The sequence below is a fragment of the Salmo salar genome, chromosome ssa21 (assembly GCF_905237065.1).
Source record: "Salmo salar chromosome ssa21, Ssal_v3.1, whole genome shotgun sequence".
Taxonomy (NCBI): Eukaryota; Metazoa; Chordata; class Actinopteri; order Salmoniformes; family Salmonidae; genus Salmo; species Salmo salar.
Genome location: NC_059462.1, coordinates 28,944,105 through 28,965,431, shown reverse-complemented (window position 1 = coordinate 28,965,431; position 21,327 = coordinate 28,944,105). Strand labels below are relative to the sequence as shown.

Genomic DNA, 21,327 nt, shown 5'->3' with positions numbered 1-21,327 from the left:
CTCTAGTGGCCGCTCTAACATTGAAAATAAATGTCTTCAAAAATGGAAGGCAGTCGGGAGAAGGCAAAATCAGGTGGGACCATTCTGGCCAATGAGAGGTGTGAATAACAGGCACAACGGTTTCCAGAAGCACAAAGTCAAAATTGGCTAAATCGTAAAAAATTCCTCAAAACAAACATTTGGTTATTGGTTTTAATTGAAGGTTAGGCATAAGGTTAGCAGTGTGGTTAAGGTTAGGTTTCAAATCAAATTAAGATGATAAATTGTAGAAATGGGCTGGGTTTGTGGCAATTAGTGATGACAGGCACAACTCCGATATAAAGTGTTTTACCGGGATGTCACATGTCCTATTTATATCAGTACAGTCATAACAACCTATGATCTAAACAGGAAGCCTGTTGGACCATAGTGCAGCTGTAAGCAAGCGGGTCGGATCTGCTAGCTATCTGCTGGAGAAGCAGCAGCACCGCCTCTGGATCAATTGGATTTGCAGCCTAGGTGTGCCCAGCTGTAGGCATAGCAGGTTGTATTTCACGACAAAACGCAAGTGAGGGAATGTCGCCAACATAAAAAGGTGAGTTATTAGCGATGCATGTGCGCATTGTAGATGTCATGTAGCCAATTAATGTGTGCTTTGCATCGGAATTCAGTGGTATTCGGTGGCTCAACAACGGGAGCATGAAGCACGAAACCCGGATCAGAGGGAAGTTCAGTGCCGCTGCTGCGAGTTGAGTACACTTTATATTGGACGCGGTTGATATTTCTCACTGCTATGATAAATGGTTGCTTTTCATGTAACTTGCTACAATGTAACGCCGTACATTCATGCATGCAGTTATTTGTCACAATGTAGGCCGAACTGCGTAACCTTTGAAATTCGCCGACTCCTCGGTGACATGGGGGCTGGCATGTAATTTATGAAACACTCGAAACCAGAGACGGTGCATGTGACTGTCTGAAACTGTAGCCTACCGGGTGTAACAGATATTCGGCCCGTGTTATAGCTTTCTTGAGTCATTAACCGTGGTCATTATATCTAAAGAGTCGTCTATTTTAATTGAACTCGTGGGTGGATCGATCGGATGCGGGTTTGTTGGGTTAGATTTACCGTTCATCACTACTGACCATTGGTGGTGGTAGTAGTATTGTACAGCTGGAAGAGCCTGCTATAGTCCCTTTTGAAGGAGGTCTATTTACACCAGGGTTCCCCAACTGGCGGCCCGTGGTTTTATTTAGCCCCCCAAGTTGTCTGAGGAACAATTGTTGTTGTTATATTTTTATTGTTGGACATAAAATACTAAAAACACTAGGAAAGCAGCTCCAAGTGATTTACATTTTGGAAGTCTGTATCAAATCAAGTATTCCCACGCATAATAGAGAGACGGGGGATCGTATTCAAACGGAAGCAAGGTTGGAACATGATTAGGTTTTAGTCAATTACTACATATGTTCGGGCTTCTTGCGGTCAATTTGCAGTCTACTAATTATTTTATGTTCCGGCCACCTGACCAATGCTCAAGAAAAATCGTCCCGCGGGCTGAATCTAGTTGATGATCACGGTTTACACTGTTGTTGGCTAATGCTTATCCATCCTGTATAGCCATGCTGCATACTGAAGGGACCAGTGGAGGCTGCTGAGGAGAGATCGGTTCATAATAATGGCTGAAACGGAGTATTATGGCTGGAATGGAATGGTATCAAACACATGACCACGTGTTTGATACCATTCCATAAACGCCATTTAAGCCATTATTATGAGCCGTCCTGCCCTCAGCAGCCTCCACTGGAAGGGACCTGCCCTTTCCTGTCATTATTCTCATTGTGATAAACACACAAGGTGTTTGTATCATTATTGAGTTTATTGAATAAGGTTGCTGGAGACCTTATCTTGCCCATATATTTTTCTAGACCCTTATTGCCAGTTGGCAATGCAGGAGAGTTTGTGGCTGCCTGTCATGCACTCATAATGGATATATCAATGGATGAGGTAGCCTACTACACTGTGTGTTCTTTTGGGAGGCATCACTGGGGCCGAGCTTCCTGCTGTCCAGGACCTCTATATCAGGCGGTGTCAGAGAAAGGCACGATTTGATTTGAAAATTGCCAAAGACTCCAGCCAAGCCATAGACTGTTCTCTCTGCTACTGTCCGGCAAACGGTACCAGAGCATCCACTCTCGGACAACCAGGCTCCGAGACAGCTTCTACCCCCAATCCATAAGACTGCTAAATAGTCAATTAATGGTACCTAAACTATATGCACTGACCCTAAGATCACTCACTAGACTATATATACACACCATATGCACACTCACACACTACATTAACACTCCCACACAAAACCCATACAGACAACACACACACACACGCATACCGACAACACAAACATACATTCATACACTTTACAAACACACACTCTCACCCATACACTTTTACACTCATCATTTGCTGCTGCTACTCTGTTCTTTATTTTACTATTATTATTATCTATCCTGATGCCTAGTCACTTTACCCTGCCTTCATGTACATATCTACCTCAAATACCTTATTATTATCTATCCTGATGCCTAGTCACTTTACCCTGCCTTCATGTACATATCTACCTCAAATACCTTATTATTATCTATCCTGATGCCTAGTCACTTTACCCTGCCTTCATGTACATATCTACCTCAAATACCTTATTATTATCTATCCTGATGCCTAGTCACTTTACCCTGCCTTCATGTGCATATCTACCTCAAATACCTTATTATTATCTATCCTGATGCCTAGTCACTTTACCCTGGCTTCATGTACATATCTTATCTCAAAGTACCTTATTATTATCTATCCTGATGCCTAGTCACTTTACCCTGCCTTCATGTACATATCTACCTCAAATACCTTATTATTATCTATCCTGATGTCTAGTCACTTTACCCTGCCTTCATGTACATATCTACCTCAAATACCTTATTATTATCTATCCTGGTGCCTAGTCACTTTACCCTGCCTTCATGTGCATATCTACCTCAAATACTTCATACCTCTGCACATTGATCTATTACTGGTACTCCCTGGATATAGCTACATTCTTGTGTATTTTAAATGTACCTTATTATTATCTATCCTGATGTCTAGTCACTTTACCCTGCCTTCATGTACATATCTACCTCAAATACCTTATTATTATCTATCCTGATGTCTAGTCACTTTACCCTGCCTTCATGTACATATCTACCTTATTATCTCTCCTGATAAATCTCTCATTTAACAAAAATGTGTCTTCCGCATTGAACCCAACCCCTCTGAATCAGATGGGTGCAGGGGGCTGCGTTAATCGACGTCATCGTCACCCGGGGAGTAGTTGTTGTGGGGGTTAACTGCCTTGCTCAACGGCAGAACGGCATTGAGCAAAGGCATGTCCTGAGCCTGTTACCTGTTAAGAAACATCCAGTCAGCCATTCAACCAGACAAGTGTTAGTTCTCAAGCCTCACAAGCCTTCCTTCTCTCTTCCTGAATCATGATGCACTGTACTTGGGCTACTATTTCATTTCACATGAAGGGGTTTGGAACCACGGAGGATGGATTGCGTACCAGAAAAGTGTGTCAGCTCGCTTCTCTCTCTTTACATTTGTGGTTCTGGGTGTTTGTGACCATTATCAACTCTCTCTTCTCTTGTGTGTGTTTGACCCCCCCCCCCTCTTTATTCAGGGTCACATTATTTAATATCTGTTAGTTACATGTCTGTGGAACTTGTTCAGTTTCTCTCAGTTGTTGAATCTTATGTTTATACAAATATTTACACATGTTAAGTTTGCTGAAAATAAACGGAGTTGACAGTGAGGGGACGTTTTCCTTTTTTTTCTGAGTTTACATGCATTACATTTAACCATATGTATCCTGAGCTGTATATGTTTCAAAGGTTATGTTCTATGCTTCTGGCTTTATTTGGCTCTCACTGTTAACCCACACTGTCAGACATGTCTGGCTTCATGGTGTGAACTCTTTCTCGGTCCCAACACTGCCCAAAGGCCCCCCGTGTGTGTGTGTGTGTGTGTGTGTGTTTGTACACTGCAGTATTGTTAGTCAACAGCTGTTATAGGCTTATCTATAGTCCATGGCCAGATTGCTTTCTCTATAAATAGCCCTGCAAAGGTTCTCTGTCACCATTTACTTCATTTCCAACAGACTTAAACCTCATCACGTGCTTGCATGTATGTCTTCCTGTGTTCTTATATCTTAGAGTTTGTGTTGTTTATTACTAAGTGTGTTTCTGTCTTCTTTCATCTACCTTGTTTGTTGTACATGTGAATACAGTACATATGTTTGTGTTTAGGATGGGGTGGTGGGTATAGGCATATGTTTGACTGCTAAACAAACAAACACATGCTAAATGCATGGCACTTTGCCACCATCAGGGCAGGGCATTCGGAGGGGGAGGGGGGCTAATAGGGGTGGGGGAGGGAGGGCACAGTGTGGGTGCCATGGTAACCAGGGATCCATGCAGGCTAGGTTAATGTGTGCCACACAAGATGATGCCATGCTGGCAGGCTACATACAGCTGAATGTGTTGGCATCTCTGATCACATTCCCTTCCCCTCTACCCTGTCTATGGGCCAAATGACTGTACAACTGGGGCAAATGAGTACAAAGAGATTATATTATACACACACATATAAACACATTTTTTAAGTCCACACAGACACGCACACATATATCACATCATTCCCTGGCCTTGTAACTGATGACATAAGATGAGAGTGATCTGTAGGGAAAAGGTTAAAGAGTGAAGAGGGTTACGGTGACTGTAATGCCGCCACTCCGGCGGTCACAAGTTGTGATGGCAGTCAAATTCCACGTGACCGTTTAGTCACGGTAATTGGGCTTCTCCAAGCTCTGATGCTGCTGATGCTCATTATTAGCCTACCAAACTTGCTAACTGCCTGGTACTCAGCACTCTTGTCCCTCTAATCACTCTGACATCAATGCAAATGTATTCAAAAATCAAATGAAAAATTGTAGCCTGTGAGAATGCCTCGAGTGCATCTGTGCACTCCCTCAGAAATCTTTTGGAGAAAACATCCTATTTTATTCAGTTATGTTCAATAATTATTGTATTCTTCATACTAAAATATAATGCCACGGAATTCTAAGACAATCTTGCCTGTTAAATGAACTAATGTAGCCCACAGCCATATGATATAGCCAGATCAGGACCTAACATAAGGACAAGGAGTACGCTATTCTGTTCTTCTGAAATGGACTACATTTTCTTTATATCATGTTTCTTTAGACCTGTCTAAAATACATAATGAATGTATTGTGATGGTGTAGACTATGGAACGTCTACACTTAAAAAAAGTCTAATAAATCCAATAGTCTGCGTCAGTGGCTTGTAGGCTATGTGTGGAATCCACGAGATGCTAAATGTGTTTATGATAATTAACGGTCAGTTACTGTGAGACTGTCAAGCAAATGTCAGCCAGTGATTGGCAGATAACATGTCATGACCGCCACAGTCCTAGACCTAACTGACATTTTACACTGTATATGTCTCTCTCATGAGTGGCATTTTTTCCCTTACACTTCTCTTAAGGATCGGCACCTTTTTTTTCAATTTTTGCCTAAAATGACATACCCAAATCTAACTGCTTGTAGCTCAGGCCCTGAAGCAAGGATATGCATATTCTTGGTACCATTTGAAAGGAAACACTTTGAAGCTTGTAGGATAATATAACACATTAGATCTGGTAAAAGATAATGCAAAGAAAGAAAACACTTTCTTTTGTATTTTTTTGTACCATCTTTGAAATGCAAGAAAAAGGCTATAATATATTATTCTATCCTAGGTGCAATATAGATTTTGGCCGCGAGAATCCAGCAGTGCATGTGCAAAGTTTTAGACTGATACAATGAACCATTGCATTTCTGTTCAAAATGTTGTATCAGGACTGCCCAAATGGGCCTAATTTGTTTATTAATAACTTTTCATGTTCAAAATTGTGCACTCTCCTCAAACAATAGCATGGTATTCTTTCACTGTAATAGCTACTGGAAATTGGACAGTGCAGTTAGATTAACAAGAATTTAAGCTTTCTGCCAATATCAGATATGTCTATGTCCTGGGAAATGTTCTTGTTACTTACAACCTCATGCTATTCGCATTAGCCTACGTTAGCTCAACCGTCCCGCAGAGGACCCACCAATCCTGAAGAAGTTTTAAAGACACATGCTATTACTGTTATTAGTATGGATGAATGCATCTCTGAGGAAGCTATAAACATGCCTATACTCCTGACCTTGCTTCACTGGCTCACTGACCCTGAGTCTCAGTGCAAATCCTAAATAAACATCCTAATGAGTGTTTATATTACATTCATTTCACTTTCTGTTCTCATGAATATGTCTGCCCAGTCCACTGAACCATAACCACATACAGAAATGTAATTATAGCAAATACACAATACATACAAATGTATGTGGACACCCCTACAAATTAGTGGATTTGGCTATTTCAGCCACACCCGTTGCTAACAAGTGTAAAAAATCAAGCACACAGCCATGCAATCTCCATAGGCAACATTGGCAGTAGAATGGCCTTTTTTGTTTTGTTTAATTTATTTAACTAGGCAAGTCGGTTAAGAACAAATTCTTATTTACAATGATGGCCTACCCCGGCCAAACCCTAACCTGTGCGCCACCCTATGTGACTCCCAATCACGGCCGGTTGTGATACAGCCTGGAATCGAACCAGGGTCTGTAGTGACGCCTCTAGCACTGAGATGCAGTGCCTTAGACCGCTGTGCCACTCAGGAGCCCTGAAAGCCTTACTGAAGAGCTCAGTGACTTTCAACGTGGCACCGTCATAGGATGCTACCTTTTCAACAAGTCAGTTCGTCAAATTTCTGCCCTGATAGAGCTGCCCTGGTCAACTGTAAGTGCTGGTACTGTGAAGTGGAAACGTCTAGGAGTAACAACGGCTCAGCCGTGAAGTGGTAGGCCACAAAAGCTCACAGGACTGGACCACCGAGTGCTTAAGCGCATAGCACGTACAAATCTTCTGTCCTCGGTTGCAACACTCAGTACCGAGTTCCAAACTGCATCTGGAAGCAACATCAGCACAAGAACTGTTCGTCAGGAGCTTCATGAAATGGGTTTCCATGGCCAAGCAGCCGCACACATTGGACTCTGGAGCAGAGGAAGCTCGTTCTCTGGAGTAATGAATCACGTCCGACGGACGAATCTGGGTTTGGCGGATGCCAGGAGAACGCTACCTGCCCCAATGCATAGTGCAAACTGTAAAGTTTGGAGGAGGAATAATGGTCTGGGGCTGTTTTTCATGGTTTGGGCTAGGCCCCTTAGTTCCGGGACAGCTCAATGACATTCTAGACGCCTCAAAGTTAGAAGCGCAGAATCAACAGTTTGGGGAAGGCCCTTTCTTGTTTCAGCCTGACAATGCCCCCATGCACAAAGAGGTCCATACAGAAATGGTTTGTTGAGATTGGTGTGGAAGAACTTGACTGGCCTGCACAAAGCCCTGACCTCAATCCCCATGAAACACCTTTGGGATGAATTGGAACGCCGACTGTGAGCCAGGCCTAATCACCTAACGTCAGTGCCCGACCTCACTAATGCTCTTGTCGCTGAATGGAAGCAAGTCTCCGCAGCAATGTTCCAACATCTAGTTATTATTTTTTAATGTTTTTGACAAATTGAATGGTATGCTTTGCCATTGTAGTAGATGAGGTTCAGCTAAATCGCGGTGAATCATGGAAATCAAAATAATCATTTGTGAATTGCAAACAGTAAAAGGAAAAAATGTATCTGTAGCCTTCCTTCTGCTGCAAAACTCATTTTGTAGGTACTTTTAAGTTGATTTGGACATTTAAATTTCTGGGACATTGCAACTCAATATATGCTAGTAATCAACCTGAAGTAAACACTTCTTATATACATAATAAAGCCTATCGGCTCTAAAATCCTTGCTGCATGCTGAAACAACAGTCATTTTCAAAGTTTTTCCTCAAACCTTCCCAATTAAAATGTCACTGCAAAGTAGGCCTACCTGGCAGAATGATATTATGATGATTTGTTTCACTCGGGTGCACATTTGTTTTGCATTCTTTGCCATCACATGTGCACTACAGAAACCTTACTGAAACACCGCTAACCTAACACAAATGTACTGGACTAAAACTTGGCTGGCACATGTTTTCAATGGTGCTTTCTGACACCAATATAGTAGATTAGGGAGGTACCCTGACTGGGACTCAAATCCTAGTGACTGTAATTCCAAAATCATTATAATGTCATAATCCTCGCTATATGAGCCAGGATGAGGGCGGCAGATAGCCTAGCAGTTAAGAGTGTTGGGCCAGTAACCTATAGTCGCTGGTTCGAATACCTGAGCCGACTAGGTGAAAAATCTATAGATTTGCCCTTGAGCAAGGCAGTTAACCATAATATTGTTCCTGTAAATCGCTCTGGATAAGTGCGGCTGCTAGATGACCAAAATGTAATGATACTATTCCTACCAAGTGTGTTAACCCTATTGGCACAATGCATAGGGTGTTTGCCTTTTCACGCCAGTGACCCAGTTTCACTTCCTTGTCCTGCCATTTGCTACATTGGTGTCAGAAGTGGGATGGGGGACATGTAGCCATCAGAGGGTACGGCTCTGATGTGTTAGGGAGTTGAAGGACCGGGACGTGCCTTCAAGTACGGAGAGGGCGGTGTAGCAAGCCTCGCTATATGAGAGACATTACAATTCCCAAAAGGTGGGATAACTCTACTGCAACAATGCGTAGAGTAGTTGTCTTTCACACCAGCAACCCGAGTTGTATTCACTGCCCCACCGTTCACTACAATAGCAAAAGGCTAAAATCTCTTGGTGAGGTGGCTAGGTGTTGTACAAAGGTTACTTAGTATTATTACAAGGGGTACAACTTTAAAAAAAAATGTATTATGATATTTATATTTTTTCTGACTTTGTCTTCCTTAAATAAAAAATAAGTTATACAGTTCACTTGTTTTCTAGTGAGCACAATTGAGTACAATTCTACTCTAGGCTGTAAACGGCAGTGAAATGTCATTTGAATAATGGCGCAAAAGCCCCGTTATTTGAATGTTTCATTCTATTTGGATCAGTTGTGGGTCTACTCTCGACAGATTATAAGGTCTAGAAAGACACAGGACAGTTTGGCAGTATTTTTACTTCTGGTACTTCTGTGCTGATCTGTTGTCGTTCATCATTCTCCCAAGATGTCCTATATAGTGTAACCATATAGGCCTATGCTCCCAGCAGGCCCAGTTATTCAGGAAAACATAACGTGCCTTCTGACTCCTTTACGTAACGCATCAATACAGTTTAAATATTTGTCATTTAACTTTTAAATGTGTTACCTTTTTATGTGTGGCATAAACACAACCAGTCACTATTAGAGCTGTTGCGGTGACTGTATTACCGCCACTCCTGTGGTCATGAAGGCAGTCAAATTCCACGTGTAATTAGACTTCTCCAAGCTCTGATGCTGCTGATGGTCATTAGTAGCCTACCAAACTTGCTAAATGCCTGGTACTCAGCACTCTATTGTCCCTCTAATCACTCAGACATCAGTGCAAATGTAATCGAAAATCGAATCAAACACTTTATGAGAGCCCTATGCAATAGGCGAAAAAACAGTGATGGCCTCTACTAAAAAGAGGACGCTATGCCTACTATATTTATTTCTCATCTTTCCTAATATTAATCACATTGTTTATCTTTAAAACAGGAGTATAGCTTACTTGGCTGGCATGAAAATGAACCACGGGAAAAATGTCCTCCATTCGCTATTTAAGTGCATAGATGATATGTATTTTTCCCATGATAATGGTCCATTCTAAATCAAAGCAAATTTCACACACATATTATTTAGTATACAGTACCAGTCAAAAGTTTAGACACACCTACTCATTCCAGGGTTTTTCTTTATTTTTACTATTTTCTACATTGTAGAATAATAGTGAAGACCTCAAAACTATGAAATAACACACATGGAATCATGTAGTAACCAAAAAAGTGTTAAAGAAATTCTTCAAAGTTTGCCTTGATGACAGCTTTGCACACACTTGGCATTCCCTCAACCAGCTTCACCTGGAAGGCTTTTCCAACAGTCTTGAAGGAGTTCCCACATGCTGAGCACTTGTTGGCTGCTGAACGCTCAAAACCTGGTTCAAACTGTTTTCCACCAGACACTGGGAGATGAATTCACCTTTCAGCAGGACAATAAGCTAAAACACAAGGCCACATCTACACTGTAGTTCCTGAGTGGCCGAGTTACAGTTTTGACTTAAATCTATGGCAAGACCTGAAAATGGTTGTCTAGGAATGATCAACAACCACTTTGACAGAGCTTAAAGAATAATGGGAAAATGTTGCATGATCCAGGTGTGGAAAGCTCTTAGAGACTTGCCCAGAACGACAGCTGTAATCGCTGCCAAAGATGCTTCTACAAAGTATTGAGTCAGGGGTGTGAATACTTATGTAAATTAGATATCTGTATTTCATTTTCAATACATTTTCAAACATTTCTAAAATTATGTTTTGACTTTGTAATTATGGGGTATCGGTATGCAGTAATGTATTGCTTATTGGTTGTGTGTGGTGCATTGGCAGAAAAACCTGTTAGGGGAAAATAATGGCATATATTTTATATAAATATGACATGAAAATGTGATTCCCCTAGGTGATCATTGTCTGCAACTGGCTCTGATTGTGAGGTAATGAGACAGGCAGGGAGAGTGAGCTAGTCTGTCGTGGTCGGCGAACCCTCGACCTCCTGGCCCATAGCCCTGTGTGGCATCGACTGTGCCACAAAAACATGCTGAAGTGTCAAGTCAACATCCACGTTTATAAAGACAGGGTTGTTATTGTTATTTGTGGTGGTTATCTTTTTTTATTCTATGAGGGGGGAGGATTTGACAGTACAAGGGGAGGGTCATGTAAAAATGTGTTTTATGTTAGGTAGGGGGGTGAATTTGTTTTGACACCTCCAGTTAGACCAGTCCTCCCCCCGCCAGTTGTCACACACATTGTTATTTCAATAGGCTGTATTCATGTTCAGTGTTTAATGTGTTGGTTTGAAACTGATAGTTTGTCTTGCCCATAGGCTGTGATTATCCACATGACCTGGTTGGCTATGTCTCTATGTTTGCAACTCGGATGACTGCTCCGAGGGAGAGGGCTGCCGCACATACCACTGCACACACACACGTGGGGACATCAGCACTCCAGGGGTTAAAGCCTCATATTTGTGTTGTGTGTGTGTGAGAGAGAGAGAAAGGGGATGATGTGAGTGATGAATATGAGAAGGTACTCTTAAGCCTATGATTCATTGCATTCAATGTGCCTTCCTCTGCTCTTTCTCTCTTTGCTTCGTGTGACGTTGTCAGAGAGACAATCTGGACGCAATCTATGTTGCTCCGTGTCACCCCCAAAAACTTGCCTGCAACCTAGTTGCATTTCATCGCACAAGATGGAATTCATTCCTATTTCAAGCAACTGACTGTATGCAATGTCCAATCAGTGAGCAGAAAAGACGGATTGGTTGTTTGGCAACAAAACTGACGTGTGCACATCTATAGATTTTAACTACAACTATATTTAGTCTACAATATATATTTAATGCATAAAGTATATATTTGTTTTATTTTTTGTTTATTTATTTTTTGGTACTTTTTTTTTCTCCCCAATTTTGTGATATCCAATTGGTAGTTAGTCTTATCCCATCGCTGCAATTCCCCTACGGACTCAGGAGAGGTGAAGGTCGAGAGCCATGCATCCTCCAAAACAGGACCCTGCCAAACCGCACTGCTTCTTGACCCTGCTCACTTAACCCGGAAGCTAGCTGCACCAATGTGTCGGAGGAAAATGGCGACCAAAGTCAGCTTGCAGGCGCCCGGCCCAAAACAAGGAGTCGCTAGAGTGCGATGGGACAAGGGAATCTCGGCTGACCATACCCTCGTCTAACCCGGACGATGCTGGGCTAATAGTGTGCCGCCTCATGGGTCTCCCGAGCACGGACGGCTGTGACACAGCCTGGGATTGAACCCAGGTCTGTAGTAGTGCCTTAGATAGCTGCGCCACTCACGAGGCCTTACATAAATAAAGTTGCACAATGAGTACTTGTCTCTCAAATACATAGTTACAGTTGTTGGTTAGCTAGTTATTCATTAAAATCGCCATTTAACCAACACCCATATTTTTGTGACTACCCGGACCTACCATTTGGTATTGAAACCAAGCCATATGATTTTAATGAAAAGTACTTTAGTAAACAACGTAAGAAGCGCTCATCATTTCAAATAAACTCCATGTCGTATTAAACAGCATATAAACACTCTCTAAATAGTTCAGGAGCCAGAGATGGAACGAAAATGACTTATTTAGGCTCTATTATTTCAAGGCTATAGCCTAAAAAGAAATACTGTAAATTGTGAAGCATTTGAAAGTGTGACACACTAGGCTGGCAGGAACATTAAGCGCTCAGCATTTAAACAGCATTTTGTTCTATTAAATTATTATGGTATAAGTTGCGCATACACAGTTGAAGTCGGAAGTTTACATACATCTTAGCCAAATACATTTAAACTCAGTTTTCCACAATTCCTGACATTTAATCCTAGTAAAAATTCCCTGTCTTAGGTCAGTTAGGATCACCACTTTTAGTTTAAGAATGTGAAATGTCAGAATAATAGTAGAGAATTATTTATTTCAGCTTTAATTTCTTTCATCACATTCCCAGTGGGTCATAAGTTTACATACACTCAATTAGTATTTGGTAGCATTGCCTTTAAATTGTTTAACTTGGGTCAAGCATTTTGGGTAGCCTTCCACAAGCTTCCCACAATAAGTTGGGTGAATTGTGGCCCATTCCTCCTGACAGAGCTGGTGTAACTGAGTCAGGTTTGTAGGCCTCCTTGCTCGCACAGGCTTTTTCAGTTCTGCCCACAAATTTTCTATAGGCTTCAGGTCAGGGCTTTGTGATGGCCACTCCAGTATTTTGACTTTGTTGTTCTTAAGCCATTTTGCCCCAACTTTGGAAGTATGCTTGGGGTAATTGTCCATTTGGAAGACCCATTTGCGACCAAGCTTTAACTTCCTGACTGATGTCTTGAGATGTTGCTTCAATATATCCATATAATTTTCAAGGCTCATGCACCAGTCCCTCCTGCAGCAAAGCACCCCCACAACATGCTGCCACCCCCGTGCTTCACAGTTGGGATGGTGTTTTTCGGCTTGCAAGCCGCCCCCTTTTTCCTCCAAACATAATGATGGTCATTATGGCCAAACAGTTCTATTTTTGTTTCCTCAGACCAGGGGACATTTCTCCAAAAAGTACGATCTTTGTGCTGTTGCAAACCGTAGTCTGGCTTTTTTATGGTGTCAATTTTCCTATCAGAAGCTTCTAAAGCCATGACATCATTTTCTGAAATTTTCCAAGCTGCTTAATGGCACAGTCAACTTAGTGTATGTAAACTTCTGACCCACTGGAATTGTGATACAGTGAAATAATCTCTGTAAACAATTGTTGGAAAAATTACTTTTGTCATGCACAAAGTAGATGTCCTAACCAACTTGCCAAAACTATAGTTTGTTAACAAGAAATTTGTGGAGTGGTTGAAAACCGAGTTTTAAATGACTCCAACCTAAATGTATGTAAACTTCTGACTTCAACTGTGACTTACTTAGAATTAAATAAAAATGAAACTAAAAATGCCTTATTAGACTCAGTCTACAGTGCCTTTTTGAATTCACTTTTAGAGTTTGTCCAGAGTCTGTGGGTTCAGACTCATGCGATGGTGTCTGGAGAGCAGGCCAGCAGTGGAGAATTCAGTTCCCTCTCTGAGCTTGCAGCGCTTCTGGGGATGCTAAACATCCTCTGGGCCACTTTTGCCAGGCTGGGCAGGGATGCAGAGTTATTTTTTTCTATAGGTAGGACTAAAGTTATTAGGCACAATAACCCTATCAAAACAGAAATCTCCTTGAAAGAGGTAATATGTCAGGCCTATTGGGACAAAATCAATGATAGGCTATTGTATAAATAATAGAACGAAAATGAACAAATTTTAAGAGATCAGATTTTTTTGTTTATAAATACTTTGCTACAATGACAAATAAATAAGTGTATCTACCCACCTTGTTCCTTTCTGTTAACATGTGCACGTAGTACACCATCATGCTTTCAGGATACATGTCTTTTCAGATTCCTTAGTTGTGGACACTAAATCACCGCATTCCTCTTGCTCCTCATCTTTGTGAGTCACCTTGATTTGGAGTGGACGAGAAGGCCAACGCTCCAGCCTTTGGGAAACTCGCTCCGCGCTCCAGTCAAATTGGGCACGCTCCACTCACATACATACTCTGGTTTCAACTGGAAATGTCCAACATGAACCGCTAGCTTGCTAGCTAGCTAAATTGTACAGCCAGCATTGTCTGTTACAATTACCAAACGTTTGGATAAACAAATCATTTATGAAACCATGATGTGGTGTATGACAGAATTGAATGCTGCATGTAATGTCAATTGCACATAATGATTATTGCAACCACAGGGAGCCTTATGCTTCCATTGTTACCAAGGCAACAGTAGACACTTCCATTCTGGGTGCTCTCTCTCCTTCACCCCGCTGTTAAAATTTGATTCTGGATTAAAGTTAGCCCCAGAGGGGGGTGTTTATGTGTGCATGTGAGTCGTCCCTCACCTTTTTTGACTCACTCATGCATTTCCCAGAGCATTTCTGGTGTGCTTGTGTTTTTATTTAGAAAGTAGAAACCCTCATTATTCTTAGATTACAGACAGATACTGCAGATGCTTTCAGCTGCATTCACTGTATCATATACCTGGAGTCCTTACATTCCTCAGCTAGCCACATGCTAAAAACATGGGTAACACTTCATTCTTCAATATGATTTATTGAGCTGGACGGTGGGCTTGGCATTGCATCCCATACAATAGTCATGATATAATATATCATATTCACTGTGTTACTCAAGGAACCGAGAACAGATATCCACACATCGAGGAATCACCATAAACACTGTGGATTTGCATGCTAATTTGCTGAGTGTGCTATTTGGGTGATAATGTGTACCACTGGTCAGGGAGATAATTTATAAGCATAGTGATATTTGCATAATTCTGAGACGAGTGGAGGTGATTGGCAGGGAGTTGTCGGGGCAGCTGCATGGGGACAGATAGTTCCAGTAGAGATGAAGAGTCACACATGACGGGGTGTGAAGACTAAAGACCTCTGTCTGGTGCATGAATCACACCAGAGCTGGGGGAAGGGGGTTGGAGGGTTATAGTAAGTGGCTGCTGCCTCCAGTTTTGAGGAGTGAGAAAGAAGGGGCAAGACATGCTCAGAGACTCACACTCAAACACATACACATAGACAGTTACAGTATGTCTGCAGCATGCTGAGCCTGTTGACTGTTCTATATCCTGCCCGCAACCATGTTCTCATGCGCTGTATGTGTGTTTGTGATATGTACACTACCGTTCAAAAGTTTGGGGTCACTTAGAAATGTCCTTGTTTTTGAAAGAGTAGTACACAGCGTTGAACGAGATCTTCAGTTGGCAACTTCTCGCATGGAATAGCCTTTATTTCTCAGAACAAGAATAGACTGACGAGTTTCAGAAGAAAGTTCTTTGTTTCTGGACATTTTGAGCCTGTAATCGAACCCACAAATGTTGATGCTCCAGATATTCAACTAGTCTAAAGAAGGCCAGTTTTATTGCTTCTTTAATCAGAACAACAGTTTTCAGCTGTGCTAACATAATTGCAAAAGGGTTTTCTAATGATCAATTAGTGTGTTTTTTTTTTTATTTAAATTTTATTATAAACTTGGATTAACTAACACAACGTGCCATTGGAACACAGGAGTGATGGTTGCTGATAATGGGCCTCTGAACGCCTATGTAGATATTCCATAAAAAAATCAGCTGTTTCCAGCTACAATAGTCATTTACAGTGGAGACATTGTTAATGTTGTATTTCTGATCAATTTGCTATTTTAATGGATAAAATTTTTGCTTTTCTTTAAAAAAACAAGTAAATTTCGAAGTGACCCCAAACTTTTGAACGGTAGTGTGTGTAAGACTCATCATAGAGGATCAATCTGTCTAGTCTATGATGTGATGACCTGATGTACAGTGCATTCGGAAAGTATTCAGACCCCTTGACTTTTTCAACATTTTGTTACGTTACAGCCTTATTTTAAAATTGATTAAAAATTTATTTTCTTCATCAATCTACACAGTACCCCATAATGACAAAGCAAAAACATATATTTTTTGACATTTTATCAAATGTATCAAAAATACCAAAACTGAAATATCACGTTTACATAAGTATTCAGACCCTTTACTCAGTACTTTGTTGAAGCAGCGATTACAGGCTCGAGTCTTCTTGGGTATGGCTCTACAAGCTTGGCATACATGTATTTGGGGAGTTTCTCCCATTCTTCTCTGCAGATGCTCTCAAGCTCTGTCAAGTTGGATGGGGAGCGTCGCTGCACTGCTATTTTCAGGTCTTTCCAGAGATGTTTGATCAGGTTCAAGTCCGGGCTGTGGCTGGGCCACTTAAGGACATTCAGAGACTTGTCCTGTTGGAATGGTGAACCTTCACCCCAGTCTGAGGTCCTGAGCACTCTGGAGCAGGTTTCATCAAGGATCTCTCAAGTACTTTGCTCCGTTTATCTTTCCCTCGTTCCTGACTAGTCTCCCAGTCCCTGCCGCTGAAAAACACCCCCCACAGCATGATGCTGCCACCACCATGCTTCACCATAGGGATGGTGCCAGGTTTCCTCCAGACATGATGCTTGGCATTCAGGCCAAAGAGTTCAATCTTGATTTCATCAAACCAGAGAATCTTGTTTCTCATGGTCAGAGTCCTTTTGGCAAACTCCAAGCAGGCTGTCATGTGCCTTTTAATGAGGAGTGGCTTCCGTCTGGCCACTCTACCATAAAGGCCTGATTGGTGGAGTGCTGCAGAGATGGTTGTCCTTCTGGAAGGTTCTCCCATCTCCACTCGGTCATAGTGACCATCAGGTTCTTGGTCACCTCCCTGAACAAGGTCCTTCTCCCCTGATTGCTCAGTTTGGCCGGGCGGCCAGCTCTAGAATGAGTCTTGGCGGTTCCAAACTTCTTCCATTAAAGAATGATGGAGGCCACTGTGTTGTTAAATACCATCCCCAATGATGATGGGATTGGGTTACAAATCATCCTGTCTGTCATCCTCTACCGTACTCCTCACATCACCTATTTATAGCTTTAATAACAATGAACTGGAGAATACTTCTCTTATTGTCTATCACTGTAACATGCTAGCCTCTAAGTCTCAACAGATACAGGCTGGCACTTAACTCCTACATTTGCCTTCCATTAAGCTTTACCTGTGGTGAATTTTGTGAATTGGCCTCTGATAGCAAGCACAGAATTCAGCTGTATTTTTTTTTTAATTGATGACAGACCTCTCTTTCTCTCTCTCTGCTCTCTCCCGCTCTCTTTCTCTCACAGGTCAATGTGTCAACTAAAGGACCTCTACAGGGTTGTTGTCAACATAGGTCCCTGACGTCTTCAGTCTGCTGCCAGTCTGTTTAGTTAGTTAACCCCATCTCTTCCTGGATCAGACAACCATCACCCTCCTGCATCACACCCAGGCACCCTCCTCAGACACCTGGCCAATCGCTGGTTCTGAACAGCGTTACCATGGACACCGAGTCCACCCACTCTGGCTACTCCAACAGATCCAACAGACCTAGGTAAGAGCTCAGCTGACTTCCTCTCTCTGTCTTCTCTCTCCGCTCACACACACACACACACACACACACTCACACACACATGTTGCCAATGAGTGTGTTCAGATCCAGGCCTGTCTGCACCATCAGGGAGATGCTTATGTCTATATCTGCCACAGAGCAACTGAATGCTGTTTGTCCCCACTGTGTGTTACTTTTGAATTTAAGCCTAGCCTCATGTCAGATGTTTTAAAAAAGAGGGAGAGAGAGATGAGTGATGGGTAAAGCTCATGGAGTAGGGTTCTCACAGCTGACTGCCTTTAACCTATTTCACTGACTCACTCTAACTTGTTCTGTAAATGAGAGAGGGAGTGTGAGAGACTAATTAGGAGGGATTGGGCTCTCCTCCCTCATCCACTTGTTCGTTGCCATATTCTGTGTGTGTATAGGGAGCAGAGTCGGCGTGAGCGGCGTAAGCTCAGCAGTAAGGACAGCAGCCGGTCAGAGAGGTCTGTAATCATCAACAGCCCCTATGGGCCCACTCAGGCCTCCCCCAACCACAACAGTGAGCCCCTGCTAGAAGTCCCCACCTCCGTGACTGGAGACGAGGCTCCAAGCCTCCAGGTAAGCTCCAACCCAACAAATCAAAACTCACACAAACCATGCCTGAAAGATTCAAAAAGCCCTACATAACTATACTGTACAGTACAGCACTTGCTTACAGGAACCCTGTACAGAAGCCATCTCCCAACAAATCTCCTTCTCGCAGAGTCAAGCAGGGAACCAGCTGAGTTGCACACCATGCTGTTTTAAACTCAAACAGCTGGGCCTATCATAATCACCATAGTGACAGGGTCATAATCACCATGGTGACTAGGGGCCAAATAGGTCAGAGGATTTGCAAATCTCCCCTTGGCCTGTGCGAACTATACTTCCCATTCTTTGTGTGTGTGTGTGTGTGTGTGTGTGTGTGTGTGTGTGTGTGTGTGTGTGTGTGTGGGGGTTCTGTGCTGTGTGTGTGTAGTAATGTGGTTCTATGTGTAATCATTCTGTATGTGGGTCAAAATGTGTCTTGATTTAAATCCAAGTGGTGATTTTAAATCCACATATGGTTATCTGGAAGCAAGCCTATGATTTAGATGCTCTGACAATGGGGTTGAGATTTAGCTCTGGGCTAATGAAGCTAGGGTCAGAAGGCTAGAGACTGGCTATAGAGGGAGATGGATCAAGTGAAGGAGACTGCTGCAGAGAGAGAGGGAGGGAGAGATAAAGAGGGAAATGGTGATAGTTATGTTAGGAGGAGTATACTCTGTCTTGTGCCCTGGGCTCTGACCTACTTGACTTTGTATGTGGAAGGTCCTGCATGAAGTGTGTGTGTGGATGCATAAAGCATTGATGAGCCTGCACGTGCATGAATGGTCTATGCAGCAAGTAGTGCAGTACCAGCTACATCTCAGCTGCATTACTGAAGAACTGCTTACATTTTATACAGCTACAAACCGTGTCTCTGTCTAGTCGTCTGTCTCATTCCATGTCTCTTTGTATTTGGATGTTTGACTCATCCTAGCGTGCTGCAAACATTCCACATTGTGGTGTCGTTGTAAGCTTGTGGTTTACAGACCCATTGTCTGCAATGTTGTTCAGCCACTGTCTACCAACTAGTGTAAAAGGTCATCTGTAATCATATCACATTACCATTACAGTGCAGTGCTTCCAAATGGCATCCACCCATCCCCGCCACTGCCTTAAGAGCACTGCTCTTTCAAATGGATACGGCTGATGCTAATATAATCTGGCACAGAGGAATTCATACTGTAGGCTGAGATTAGCCTTAGCATGCAGCCAAACACCACTCTAAGGAAAGCTGATATGGATAATCCATGCATGCCTATGATGTAAGGATGTGTGTGTGCGTGCGCTTGCCTGTGTCTGTGAGTAGTGTGTACTGTCAGTGTCTCTGTGTGTGATTCATAGAGGTTGCCAACAGTGAATGTCGGACGGGTGAGAAGAATGTCATGAGGCTGTGTTCTGTGTCATGGTACTGTTGTGTTGTGCCTGAAGGCTATGGGGTTGGCATTGGCCTCTCTAACAAGCCTGCTACTCTACTTCACCTGGCAGTGGGTCACATGATGCAGGGCTGAGGCTTTTGGAAGTAGTGGAAGCAAATAAAATTGGGAATGTCTTTGCTCTTTTGTCCTTTTGGCCTCGCAAACATAAACAGTACAAATGTCAGACAAACCTCTAACCATACCATTGAGGTTCCTTTGTGTGCCACTGAATGTCATTGTTCTTTTGCCCAGTACACCCATGTGAAACACACAACACACACACACACACACACGTGTCAGAATAATATCCAGTCATACCATTTAAAGCTCTTTTGTGTGTTGGGTCAGTAGGTTACTGTATGTGTCTGTGAGCAAAGCGAAGCCTGTTAGTCAGTCAGTGTTAGTGTGTGTTGTTGTGTTTAGTGTCGTATTATAGTGTGTAACAGGCCTAACCAGGGCTCTGAATATTATCTATATTCACTCTCCACCAGAGGAGAGGGCTGACAAGCAAGCATCAAACACCACCCATCTTTATTTTTTTTCTCTTTCCCTCTCTTTCGCTTTCATTCCCTCTCCCTCGCTCATTCCCTCATTCCCTCTTTCTCTCTCTCTCCTTTCTTTCTCTCTATCTCTCCTTTAATTGTCTCCATCGTTCTTGCTTTCCTTCTCTGTGTCTATCTATACCGTGTCTGTCTCACTTATTCTGTCTCTGTCCTTCTCTGCCCCCCTCTTCTCTCCTTCTCTGCCTTTTGGTCTGTATAACATGGTACATTCTGATTAGTTTTGAGTTCATCTGTGGGATTAAGCCACAGAGTGTAAATGAAGAGCTTTTAGCCTGCATTTGCTCTACCATTGCTACACAGAGGCTCATTAGTTATATGTACCATGCTTTAAGAGATGTTAGGTAATATATAGGCTGTGTTCACTGATCTTTAACATGGAGAAGAGTGAGAGCACATTAAGATGATGTATGTAACAATGGGAGACATCAGACGGGACAGAGTTATATGATCTAGTAGGTTGATTAACACAGCGCCAGAATTTCCTAACTACTAGACTGGCGATGATGGTCATTCTGACCGTTGATATTTCAATTGTATAAATATTCCATAATAAATTGCTTAATGAATGCATGTATTATGGTAAAATGGGTTATAAGATTCCTCAGGACACCAAATGAGAAAATGTATTGATTGATGCAGAAGCACATGGACTGTAAATACTAAAATAATAAGATAGCGTATTTTCTGACTGCAAAACAACAGTTGCTGGCCCGTCCAAACTACACCTAAACTATATTGAAACTAATTTCACACACAATAATAATAATAATAATAATAATAATAATAATAATAATAATAATAATAATAATTGATGTGGCCTAAAACAAAACAAAATAAACCACGTGTAACCACGGCAGCCCAGGACCACCACATCCGGCTTCTTCGCCTGCGGGATCGTATGAGACCAGCCACCGGGACACCTGAAGAATTTCTTCACAAACTGCCAGAAA

General features: G+C 42.2%; 1 protein-coding gene across 1 annotated transcript in view; it reads left to right on the top strand.

Moving 5' to 3' along the window:
* The first annotated feature begins 455 nt into the window (after positions 1-455).
* LOC106582105 (vang-like protein 1) overlaps positions 456-21,327 on the top strand; it is a 52,080-nt gene continuing 31,208 nt past the window's right edge. The window contains exons 1-3 of the mRNA XM_014164851.2: positions 456-574; positions 17,546-17,790; positions 18,216-18,390. Of these exons, the coding sequence (XP_014020326.2) occupies positions 17,738-17,790; positions 18,216-18,390 (228 nt within the window). The 5' untranslated portion in view covers positions 456-574; positions 17,546-17,737. The remainder of the gene's footprint in view (positions 575-17,545; positions 17,791-18,215; positions 18,391-21,327) is intronic.